Consider the following 13,181-nt stretch of genomic DNA (forward strand, 5'->3'; position numbering starts at 1 on the left):
ACACGGTGTCCAGGAAACCTGAAATCAGGTTAGAAACCTCCCAGGCGACCAATTCCCTTTCAATTGACTCTGAGTAGCTGGCACTGCCTACCACAGTCCCTGGGCTGCCTGCTTGGGAAATGGCTGTAATTTAAGTCACAGCGGAAACACTTCTCAAACCATTCTCCCAGAGGGCGTAGGACTCACACTTCCCATGACAGGAAGGGAAGCTGCCCTAGCCTTTCCAACTGTTAAAGGAAATAGACAATTTCCTTATGGTTTCTTCAACATTTCACTCCCCACAGGATTGGTTTTACACGTTTTTTGCATGAGTCAGTCCCTTTGGGTAAAGTTGAAGCTTGTAAAGTTGTCCTTCCCATTTTCAGCTCCCCAAAACGGTGGGTAAATCTATTCAGGAACTCAGTGTGTCTTATAAGAGGGAGAAAGGCACAGGCTTACACCTGCCAGGCTGCTCTCTGCATCCTCACAGGTCTGTGCTGTGAAATGGTTGGCCTAGATTGCTCCATGGATGAAAGACTGCTGGCCATTTGGGGTGATACGCCCTGGTAGAGTCTGGCAAAGTCCACTCATTACTTGAGTCCAGCTGACTTCAATTATGAAGTCATCACCAGAGGGAGCATCTTTGTCTTGTCCTCAGCTTTCACCAGCCCCCGCTCACACTAGCCTCTGCTTACACCACCATCTCCAATCAATGGGACATGCAAGAGCTTTCCTGTCCATTCTAAGACATGCAAGATATGAGGAGTCATGAGCCTGCTCCAGAATCTTCCAGATTTTTGCCTGGAGGGTAGAAGTCAGAGAGGTACATACAAAGTCTTATTTCCTGCTCTACTCTCTCTCTCCCCTTCTTCTTCCAACAATTCCAAGGCCTGGGGGAGAGGGGGACAGGCTTTCTTCTTTTTCTATGTCTTATCCTGAGTTATGTCATCTTTGGGGACATAGCTAGCAAGGCTCTAGCCCCCTAGACCTGCCTTCTGTGTTAGAAGAAGCTAAAGAAATTTGGGAAAAAAAAAAAAATACCTTCCTCTCTTGTAATCCCTGTTTTACAAAATTTCTCATCTGCTAATGAGGATCTTCTCTTCTAGGGAGTCCCATTCTTTCCTTTCCTGGAGCTGTGACTCAACCTTGCTAGTAAAAATCCTACAGCAGAATGTGCTTAAGTACATTACCCCTTAAGGGGTAAGGAAATATATGAGTTTATTATGTGCAAAATATTTTCCCTGCTATAGGAGGCTGAGTAAATACTAATTACAGAAAGGCACACGTGAAGCCTCTTGGTCTGTAGACACTTCAGTGTAGCAGCCATGCAGGCCTGTGGCTTTCTGTATCAGCTATGAAGATCGTGATGTAAGTTGTGTAAGTACTGCTGGTTGATGTGTTCAACAGCAAAAGAAAACAACCCAACATTTAAACAAGGTCTATAGAAATCCTTTATTGTTATTGTTCTGAATAACATATGCTGTATACTTAAGATATTGTTCCTCCATTGAATATTCATTTATCAGAGGGAAATACCACTCTGCCAACCATTAATGTAGGTGAAATCTCTTTTTCCTGTTCTTCCTTGGCAATGGGGTTGATCTGTACAACCCAATATAAAATCTGCCGATGGAAGTACACAGGGCTATAGAAGCAACTCTTTCATTTGATTTAGTGTTTCGTGATAAACTAGACCGAACCATGAATTAGAAGGACTCATTAATCTCTTCTCAAATGGATTTTCCCTCCTATTTCCTCCATTACTAGTACAGATCCCTGCTTCCCTTCGAGTCTATAGTTCCAAATGGGTGTTAGATAAGCTGTCTCCTGTTCCAGGTCTCCTGTTTAATCCACTCTTACCTGGTTCCCTTCCCCACCTTTCGACTGATTCCTCACTAACACCAAGGCCAATAATGACCTCCTGGATACTAAAATCAAAGAAGACTTCTGTAGCATTCACCGGCTTTAGACACTGGGGATCATGCCCTTCATATTCACGCACTGCTTTTCCTCTGGGCTTCTTTGACCCTCTTGGTTTTCCTCCTACCTCATAGGTCGTCCCTTTTTTGTTTCTCACTTGCTTTTTCTATTCTTCCAGACTATTTATTTATTTGTTTTTGAGACAGGGTCTCACTCTGTTGTCCAGGCCAAAGTGCAGTAGTGCGATCTTGGCTCACTGCAGCCTTGACCTCCCAGGCTCATGCAATCCTCACATATCTCAGCCTCCCAAGTAGCTGAGACTACAAGCATGCACTACCACACCTAGCTAATTTTTGTATTTTTTGCAGAGATGGGGTTTCGCCATGTTGCCCAGGCTGGTCTCAAACTCCTGGGCTCAAGCCATCTGCCTGACTTGCCCTCACAAAGTGCTGGGATTATAGGCATGAGCCACTATGCGCGGCCTCTACCAGACGTTTTCAAGTTACAAGTTATCCAGAACTACCTCCTGGGATCCCTTTTCCATTCTTTCGATATGCCATGGATTTTATCCATTCTAATACAATCTAAATTGATTGTTAATGGATTTTATCCATTCTTACTCAATCTAAATTCATGATTCTCAAATTTGGGGGCACATAAATCTCAAATCTGGGGGCTTGGAGAAAGGGTGAAAACTATAAATCACTTAACCTTTTCTGTTTGAATTCCTTCTTCTATACTCACCCTCATACCAGCCTCCCAAAATGTTATGATGGTAAAGGAAATTATAACTGAAGAAAAATGAAAACTCTAATCAGAAAACACACGTACTACGGTGTACAACTGAAGTGAAAGGCCAGGGCAGGAAACTGTGTGCTCTCAAGTATTTTCCATGTAACCTTGGACACATTGCTTTAACTTCTGGAGCCTTGAATTTTAGATCTCACCGGTGTGACATAATTGTAGGTTTAATAAAAGGTCAAATGTGAGTTCTGCCAGATGCTATTACATTTTCAAAGTCTGAGCAATTTTTTACTTGTTTGGGGATGGTGTGAAGGGGCAACACTGGAGAGAAATGTTTCCTACAGAAAATAACATTTAATCTGGAAACTGCTGTTTACCCCAGCATCTATTCTATTTCACTCACTGTTACATAAAACTTTTAGAGAAAAAAAGTGGCCCCTGTAAAATGGAGTCAAGTGTTATGCTTAGTATTAGCTGTGAGCTAGTACTAGCAGCGGGAGGTATGTTACGTTACAGCTGAGGCAATTTGCAGGTAGAAGACCTTGCTGAGGGGGCTAGAAAAATGTTGTCAATGCTAGGTTTGAGTTTTAGGGGACTTTTCTGTTGTCCTTAAAACATTTTATACTGAGGGCCTGAAAGTTCATGGATCAACAGAGCAGTATAGGCTCTGTCTAGTGTAGGAAACAGAAAAAACCTTTAAAAAAGGTAATTTATTTCAGTAAAAAGTTTCATTTTGTTTTTAAAGGATGGGCAATAATGTTTCGACCATGGAAAGCTGCAACAGGAACTCCAGATAAATACTGGGAAAACCCTGTACGATGAAAGAGAGTAAGGTTTGTGCCAGCGGTGTGCTGGTAAATGATTAATATGTGGCTCTACTAGAAAATGAAAGGGCCCAGTTTTAGAGATTGTTGATTTTCAACGGTGTAAATACTTGCCCAGAGCCAGCTGCAAACTACCAAAGTGGTGACCTTGTGTAAGGAGTTGGGAGGAGGAAGTTTTAGAGATGGTTGATTTTCAATGGTGTAAATACTTGCCCAGAGCCAGTCGCAAACTACCAAAGTGGTGACCTTGAATAAGGAGTTGGGAGGAGGTGTACAGTAGCAGACTGTCAGAGCCACCATTACCGATGGTGCGTAGTAGACGTAAAGATGCAAAGTACCTTGACAGCACAGGCAATAGTGAGAAGTATTAAATTATTTGTAAGTGAGCCGGGCACCGTGGCTCATGCCTGTAATCCGAGCACTTTGGGAGGCTGAGGCAGGACGATCGCTTTGAGCTTGAGCTCAGGAGTTTAAGATCAGCCTGGGCAATATGACAAAACTCCACCTCTACAAAAATAAAAATAAAAAAATCAGCCAAGTGCAGTGGCAAGCCTGTATTCTCAGCTACTTGGGAAGCTGATGCGGGGGGATCTATTGAACTGACCTCAGGAAATTGAGGCTGCAGTGAGCCATGATCGCATCACTGCACTCCAGCCTGGGCAACACAGTGAGACTCTGTCTTAAAAAAAAATTTTAAAAAGTGCTTCGACAAAGCTCTAGGAAAAAATTGGTAAATGATGAGTTATGAGTATTTGTTACATTTGTTTTGAATAAATTTATTTCATTGAAAGTTTATATAATTTAATTTGTAGTAATGGTTGTGTTTAATAATCAGGTCACAAAATCCTTGAAAAATTTGAAAATGAACTGTTATGAACTTAGATAGTAAGCTCCAGCTCACCACTGGTTTGTCCTCAAAGAATAAAGGAAAATTAATATTTGCTTAAGCAATGTTTAATCACATTCGAGTTCTGTAAGGTGGATACTTTGGTTTAGGTATTTTTTATACTTGTTAATATTCTAGAACCCTATGTTATCTAACACTATGCAAATCAAAAGCAGTGATTAAAATCACCAGATGCTGGGTAAATAGATGATAGTTTTCTACAGAATTTGTGTGAGCTATGTGTGAGAGACATATTTCCTTTATGGACTGAATTGTGTCTCTCCCAAATTCATATATCAAAGCCCTAACCCTCAATGTGACTATATTTGGAGATAGAATCTTTAATGAAGTAATTAAGGTTAAATGAACTCATATGAGTGGCTCCCTGATCCGATAGGGCTGGTGTCCTTATAAGAAAAGGAAGAAGTGGCAGTGCGTGCATGCGCTCTCTCTCTCTCTCTGTGCATGTGCATAGAAAGGCCATCTGAGGACATGGCAAAAAGCCACTGTCTGCAAACCCAGAGGAGAAGGCTCCCCAGAAATGAATCTCGCGGGCACCTTGATCTTAGACTTCCAGACTCCAGAATTGTGAAAAAATAAATTTCTGTTGCTGAAGCCACCCAATCTGTGATATTTTGCTATGGAAGCTGAGCAGAGTAACACAACATGTAAATGATGAAATTACATGCAGTTCCACAAGAGTAACATGATACTCGCATCTCAGGCTTTTTCATATTGTCATGAGGAAGTCCTTCCTATCTGCTCCTCTAGGTCTCAGCTAAATGACTGCCACCTCTGTGAAGCCTTCCTTGGTTTCCTCAATTATGTGTCAGCCTTTCCTCCCATGTAAACAGCTCTATTATAATGATGAACATAGTCTTTTGTCCCAATGCAATCCTTTTTGACACAAAAGCGGATTACACATTATAAATTAAGATTAAGCATGTGGCTGTTTATATTCACATTTAAATATAAACAGTTAAAATAAAATTTAAAATTCAACACCTTAGTTGCATCAGCCACATTCCAAACGATTAATAACTACTTGTGGCTAGTTGCTACTGCACTGGACACTAAGACATGGAAAATTTCCATCAGTGCAGAAAATTCTATTGGATAGCACTATACTCTAATCAACTTGAAGCGTGGAAAGGGGTGCATCTGTGTTTTTTCCCGGCACCTAGCCCAGTGCCTTCTGTGTAGTAGGCATTCAATAACTATTGGTTGAATTAAAAGGAAAAAAAAAAAAAAAATTATTCACTTAATTGTAGCTACTTAAAGCATTCACGGTTACCAGGTGTCACAGAAATAAGCACACACATATAAATTTATTTTATGATTGATAAGTAAAATACTAAATGTGAGCAATTTTCATTTTTCCCATGACAAGAACATCAATATTCATCATCAAGATATAATTATAGAATTTCTGTCTCAGGTGTTAATATAGCAATCTATAGCTGTTAATTCGGAAGCACAATATCGATTCTAATTTATTTTTTCTAGGCCATCTCTGTACCATTTTTCTATAAGTGACCCTATGGTCTCATTAAATCTTTCAGCATGATATTTATGCACCTACTTAATGAGTCCTCCAACACCTTGAATTCTCTGGATCTCATAACTATTATTTTAGTGACAAACTTCTGACTTTAATTAATCGCATCCTTCACGGATTCAAAGGAGATCATAAAAAGGTCACTCAGTCATATGCAACCCTCTGCTGGTAGATGCCTTCTTTGTCTCCACATTTAAAGATCTTCAAAGAAACACAACATCCCTCAGGAATCTATTTGGGTATTTAGATATTTTTACTTTCAGAAAAGTCTCTTTATTTCCTGCTTAAATCTTTTATAATTTAGCCCAAAGCAGTCGCCCTGAATCTAACTGCAGAGGAAAAGGAGAAGAGGGTCATCTGTCACAGGTTCCAAAGAAGACCCTTTCTGTGCTATGACTGAAACTTAAAATACAATCTAAAAGGAGGTATTTCTCTACCAAGATATTCCTTTAAAATTCCTAGCATCCTCAGGGTAAGTAGTACAGCCTCATAAATATTTTAATGAATAAATGAAATCCAAATAAAAAACAATTGCTTAACAAATGAAAGCAGACCCGTAGAAAAGCCCAATGTGTCTCTAACTCCTCTCTTGTGTAGTACAGAAGAAGGGTTCGTTAACAAGGATTCTGTTCTAAGGCTGGGGCAAGCGACAGACCTAACAGGAGGAATGGGGAGAGGAGAGAGAGAAAGCCCTCAAGGGAAGCAAACTCACTGAGTCTGTTGTTGAAAGAGCATTGACATGTATAAGCTGAATGGCTTGCAAGTAGAGGAGAAGACAGGAAGGAGGAAAGCCAAGGTTGGAGGGAGGCGAGAGTGGGTGAGCCCTTCCTCAATCCTGCCGCTTTAGAGAGGGAAACTGGGAGTTTTCAGCAGCCATAGACAGGGAAGGTTGATCCAAAATTCTCTTAACCAAACTGTGCAGGCCACACTGTGCCTCAGGTGTCTCCCTTTCCCTCTGCTTGGCATTGCTTCCCCAGCAGATGCGACGAACACAGAAAACAGCTGCCCGCCTCTCAGTGATAGAAACTGTGACTAATTGTGGTTTCCTAAAGGTGAGTCCTGTTTTCACAGGGCTGGAAGTTTTCGAAAATCTAGTCCTCAGAGATGTTCTTCTCCCAGATGTTTGTTAAAAACAAGTGACTCTGAGCAATGTGAACGTGCTGCCTGTGATGTTTAATGCCTTGTGCTGTTGTGATCAGTTTGGGGGTGATATCTCTGGCAAATTGTAGCCATGATCTTGTGGAGGCTGGGCTATGCCACCAGCAAATGAAACAATGTTTTGGAATACATGTGTGGCGAGTATCCCTTCTAGCCACTCAAAGAGATATGCTTCCTTAACGAAGAGGCTCATCGTCTTTCCATTTTACAGGTAAGTATATTGAGGCATAGGTGGTGTACCCTTATTGCCTGTTTATCCATGTCAACATGAGAAAAAGAAGTCACCTACTCTGACATCTAGATCATAAAATCTTAGCTTCAGACATTCACTTAGAAAGCTGAAGGACACATGGTGTGTCCAAGGTCTGGTACTTTTTGTCTGACCTTAGTAAAGTTCATTAACCTTTTTGAACTTTAGTTTCTTCAAATGTACAATGGCAAGAAGAAGGAGATAACACATGTTATGTGCTTTAAAGGTGCTTGATGATGCAGTAAGTGCTCCTTAAATGCTAATTTTTGTTTTTATTATTGAATGTCAGAAAAATATCGTAATGCCTTTCTATGGCCTTAAACTGACCTTTATTATTTTAAAGCATGTAGGAACTATATTTTATGTTCTTTTGTGCTTTCTATTGAAATTGGCATATTCTAGAATAAAGCAGGCATTAATAATTACTTGGCATATATTTATAATTTTCCAATGTTTCACTGGTGTTTTTAGAAATTGGTCATTCTACATCTCTTTATCTAAAGACTTAATATACATAAAATGAGCAAACATCTCTTTTGTTTATTTTATATCTTGCTCTGTAGTGATTTGTGGCTATTTTAAAAATGGGTTACCATGGTTAAAAGTATAACTCACCTACTTAGCTTCACCTATTAACGTCAAGCTGATAACAAGGAATATATTTTTTCACCAATGAAGATTTGCACCCACAAATTAAAAAAATGTAAAATTCCAACTATTTATGTGATGACTACTCTTGGGGCCAATCTTCTATCATAATAGAAAACATTATCTTTTGGCAAATACGTGATAGCTTTATAGCTTTATGTACTATTCCTTTTTTTTTTTTTTTTTTTGAGATGGAGTTTTCCTCTTGTTGCCCAGGCTGGAGTGCAATGGTGCGACCTTGGCTCAAGGCAACATCTGTCTTCCGGGTTCAAGGGCTTCTCCTGCCCCACCTCAGCCTCAGCCTCAGCCTCCACCTCCTGAGTAGCTGGGATTACAGGTACCTGGCACCACACCTGGCTAATGTTTTGTATTTTTAGTAGAGATGGGGTTTTGGTCAGGCTGGTCTCGAACTCCTGACCTCAGGTGATCCACCCACCTCAGCTTCCCAAAGTGCTGAGATTACAGGCATGAGCCACCATGCCCAGCCTTATGTACTATTACTTTTTATTCATCATTTTGTTTTCAGCTGTAGTGTATGAATGAAGATGTTTAAGGAAAGAACAAGAATGCAGAAAACATTTGGGGAAATATTAAAATTAGTACAAAAATCTACTTTCCATACACTATTATAAAAGAACATTTTGTTCTTTTTTCAAATATAAAAATACTATAATGGAATTTTCTTTTTCTGCTTTAGCAGTGAGACCTATTTTGACATGAAAAGTGTGAAATATTTATTTTTATATCATCTTTTATATGTGGAAAGCTAAAGGAACCAAACAAACTCACCATATGATTAAATTTTTGAAGTCTAGGTACTGTGGGGATATTTGTCTGTTTTTTAAAATAAATATTTTTCCCCAGTGGGCATATCAGTTGACATTCTAAAGGGAATACAAGTTGTGAACAGACTATTGCAAGCCTGAGAAAGCACAGCAACACAAATGCAGTTTTTTTGTCTCTATTGCATTTGTTTTGAAAAATAAAACCCAAGTCATGTGTTCTTAGCTCCTCCACCCACTGTCATTTGCATCCCCTGAGAAAATATGATATTCTATCTGTGGTATTTGGTGGTTCACAATAGCTTTAAAAACTACCAGGGCAGGCCAGGCACCGTGGCTCACACATGTAATCCCAGCACTTTGGAAGCCTGAGGCAGGCGGATCACCTGAGGTCGGGAGTTAGAGGCCAGCCTGACCAATATGGAGAAACCCCATTTCTACTAAAAATACAAAATTAGCTGGGCGTAGTGGCGGGAGCCTGTAATCCCAGCTACTCAGGAGGCTGAGGCAGGAGAATCACTTGAACCTGGGAGGCCGAGGTTGTGGTGAGCTGAGATCGCGCCATTCCACTCCAGTCTGGGCGATGAGAGCAAAACAATGTCTCAAAAACAAACAAACAAACAAAAAACAAACAAACAAAAAAACCCACAAAACTACCAGGCTGTAACAAGTGTAACAACAACAAAAATTCGAATGATGCTCATCATTGATGATTTAAAAGATGGTCTTAACATTTATATCCGAATGAAGAAGACATTGTCAAGGTCTCCCTGATGCCTTCTTATAGAAGCCAGAAATTGATATTATATGTCTGTCCTCTACCCATCTTCCAATACGGCCTTCATCACAAGGTCACACAGAAACAAAATGATCACTGTTGAGAGGACATTAACCGAATCCACAGCCATGTTGTGACTTTGTTCTGACATGGCATTTCCTGTGTCTCTCTTTCTAGTGTTACAGGCAGTAGAAAATAATAATAATAAAAAAAAATAATCAAAGGCCCAGGCTTGTGATTGGGTCAAAAAGTTAAAATACATTCAAACACCATGACGGTGGCTTGAAGCTTCTTCCAGATGCTTAAGCCTGGAGGTAGGAATGTACTAGATCCTGGCGAGTTAAGATGTGCTCCCTGGAACTGTGGCAGCATCTATATCCCCTGGAAGCTACTTAGAAAGGCAGACTTTCCGGCCCTACACAGACATCCTAGATCAGTGTCTGCAGTTTAACAGGATGCCCAAGTAACTGAGATACCCACAAAGGTCTGAAAAGCTCTCAGACAGAGCAACAACTGATGTCAAGGAAGAGGAATAAGTCATACCTCTTTCTCAGTAAAGAGTTATTTTCAGTAACTCTTTGACATGTTTTTAAACTGCATTATTTCACAGATCAACAAATACTTGAAGACAAAAACAGTATAAGTCTCATTGTAGAATTTTATTTTCATTACATCAGAATAAAGTTTGCCTTATTTGAAATCACAAGAATGCTTCTTTTCTCTAAGAATTGCACACTCTTTGGAATGACTTTTGCCAGTTTTCTTACTAGTGAAGGCGATATAATAGTTTTCGTGATGTATTTCCTTGGGTAAGTTAAAGTCTGCTCTGATTTTCAAGCTGAAGTTTGCTCTAACAAAGAGCTCCTGGCCCAAGTATCCTTATTAGTGAGATATTTCCAAGAGCTCTTGCTTCTAGAGAATCAGGAAATCACAAGCTGTCTCCACTCACTCTAAATACCATGTAGGAATAAAATAAATTTTGCTGGACTTCCAAAAGGAGGGCTGTGGTAAGTTGAGGGGAGTGGATTGAAAAAGACTCCTTGAGAGTTAACTCGATCCCACTGGATTGTAAGACAATAGGACTGCGGGAAAACAGTGTTGTGAGAAGCAGAAATGGAAAAAATTGTTTCAAAAGTGGGAATAATAGTCTGAGTGCAAGAGAGAAAATCCAGATTAAAAAGGAAGCCAAATTTGCCAATAGAGAAACAAAAAGGAGAAAGAGGAAGAAGACAATATGGAAGAATGAGATTTATGTCAGGAAGAGAGAGCACAATGATGCAGAAATTAATACCAGAGGAAGGTGGAAAGGATCATGGGTGTGGCTAGGAACTTTAGCAGAAAAAAAAGATGGGAATGTAGAGAAAGGGAGGGTGAAGGACAAAGGAGCAAGTCTGTGATGCCTGAAAACCGGATGGCTACACACCACCCTTCTCTCAAAAGCGACCCCTCCCATCCAGTCCTACCTGGCCGGAAGGACGGTGGTCACCACTTGAGAGCTTGAGGGTTGGGGGGAGTAAAGTTGGGGGAAACAGAGGGATCCTCATGGCAAGTTTCCGACAAGAATGAGGAGGAACCTTCCCCCTGTGTGGAAAAAAAGGGAGGCTGTCATTTTTGTGGCAATGAAATTGATTTCTAAGTCACCTGGTGTTTCCAATTATTTGTTTGGGACGTCTCTTGGAGTGCCTTCTAGAATACAGATTTAATTCCTCTGTTTGCCTTTATCTGCTCCAACACCCCCAGTGTGGCATGGCACCTGGCCTCCCACACATTCAATGGAAGTGGCATTGAGTTCTCCTTGGCCTTCCCCACTCTCTGTAAGAATTAGTTGTTAAAAATGATCACAATTGTTACTTTTGAGATATTCTCCACAAAATCCCACTACCATCAAGAAACTGGAGAAAAGATAGTGATGAATGATTGACAGCTGTTTGTTCAGTGAACAACACAGTCCAAGGGGTCTGGGCACTACTTTTCTCCCCACGAAGAGCCAGAACTATTTTTTAACATACAGAGTTAGTGTTGTTAGCCCTCTACATACATCATGCATTCAAAAAATATTTATTGAACACCAGCTATATGGCAGGCGATGTTCTTGGGTGTCTGGAACTCAAGCGCGTCAGGGAACCAAACAGACAAAGCCCCGGCCGTTGTGGAACTTACATTCTGATGGGTGGGGCAGCACTCAAGGACACACTTAGGAAAGAAGGGTATGACTGAATGAGAGAAGGTGACAAATGCTATGAAAAACAGAAAGCACAGCAGAATAAACAGGAGAGAGGATGGCAGGGATGGGGCAGTGGTGGAGGGGGTTATAAATTTTAATAAAGTGGTCATGGAAAGCCTCTGACAGATTTGAACAAACATTTGAAAGACAGGAGAGAGTTGCCCAAACAGACACTTGGGAGATGAGGAAACAGTCCATACAATGGCTCAAGGTGGAATTCGCCTGTCTTGTTGGGGCCTAGCAAGGAGCCCAGTGTGGCCTGATCAGAGAGTACATCAAGGAGGAAAGGAAGAAAACATGCAGCAAAAGTGGAGTTAGACCATATAGGACTTTTAAGCTTTTATTCTGAGGGTGTTGGGAGCCACTGAAGGGTTTTCAACCAAGGAGCGACCTGATTTAACTTTTATTCTAAAAGGATGCCTCTGGGTGACATGTTGAGAATAGATTTTGAGTGCACACATGTGGCAGCAGGGAGACCAGTTTGGAGGCTACTTAGAAATCCAGGGGAGAGATGGTGGAGGCTTGGACTAAGGTGATTGCACTGCAGTTGGGACTCAACAATTATAAAGATGTCTTGTCTGGTTTACAATATTTTTTTCAAGTCCTAGGGTTTTTTGGCTCCACCTAAAACACAGACTCAATAAGAGATTTTAAAATTGTAACAGCTCATTGTGTATTTTGCAAAACCTAAGAGTGACTTTTTTCTTTTCTGGATAATACCTAAGGTGCAAAGAAAAAGGAAAGAAATCTTTCTCAGCCAAAGATAGAAGACTGTATCTTCGATTCTCTTTTACGTACCAAACACACACACATGCTGCTGGCTATTCTCTTTGACACAAATTTTCATTTACTAGCATAATTAGCTAGGGCGAAATCCATTTTGATGCTGAAATGGTTAATCTGCTAAGCTTCTCTCCAGTTGTATAAAGTTGTTTGTGTGTGTGTATAAATGTGTGTTACTGTGTATATGTGTGTGTGTCTTTAAAATCTGAAAATGTTATTCAAGGAAATTCAAACACCTCCTTGACAAATTCAAAGATTAACCTCAACTAATGATTATAATAAACACAGAACACTTGTGTCTGTTGATTTCTGTTGACAGAAAATATATAAACAGGACTCCAAGTGGTGAGTTTGCTGCATGAAAATGGCCTTAGATATAATATAATACATGGAAAACAGAGAATGTAACCCTGCTCTTGGCAACTGCTTTCCTATTTTGAAGGAAAACTTTCTTCAGTGTTTTCTTCAACCCATTATTCCTGCGTTTGCCCTCAGGCAATAGCCTTTTCCCTTATCTCCAAGTACTTCTTCATCAAGTATTTCAAAGCACTTAGTAGATTTCCTCTTTGGATTTTCTGTAGGTAAATACAGTCATCCCCTTCATATCCGTGGGTTCCACATCTGTGGATTCAACCACTTTTGGATCA

General features: G+C 40.3%; 1 protein-coding gene across 2 annotated transcripts in view; it reads right to left on the minus strand.

Moving 5' to 3' along the window:
• PLCB1 (phospholipase C beta 1) overlaps positions 1–13,181 on the minus strand; it is a 763,475-nt gene that overhangs the window by 82,868 nt on the left and 667,426 nt on the right. Inside the window, exon 32 of one of the 2 annotated variants that reach the window (XM_033185645.1) lies at positions 10,991–11,108. The exons of the other annotated variant lie outside the window; for it this stretch is intronic. Within the exon in view, the coding sequence (XP_033041536.1) occupies positions 11,010–11,108 (99 nt within the window). The 3' untranslated portion in view covers positions 10,991–11,009. The remainder of the gene's footprint in view (positions 1–10,990; positions 11,109–13,181) is intronic. 2 annotated transcript variants of the gene reach the window in all.

The sequence above is a fragment of the Trachypithecus francoisi genome, unplaced genomic scaffold (assembly GCF_009764315.1).
Source record: "Trachypithecus francoisi isolate TF-2019V2 unplaced genomic scaffold, Tfra_2.0 Lachesis_group21, whole genome shotgun sequence".
NCBI lineage: Eukaryota > Metazoa > Chordata > Mammalia > Primates > Cercopithecidae > Trachypithecus > Trachypithecus francoisi.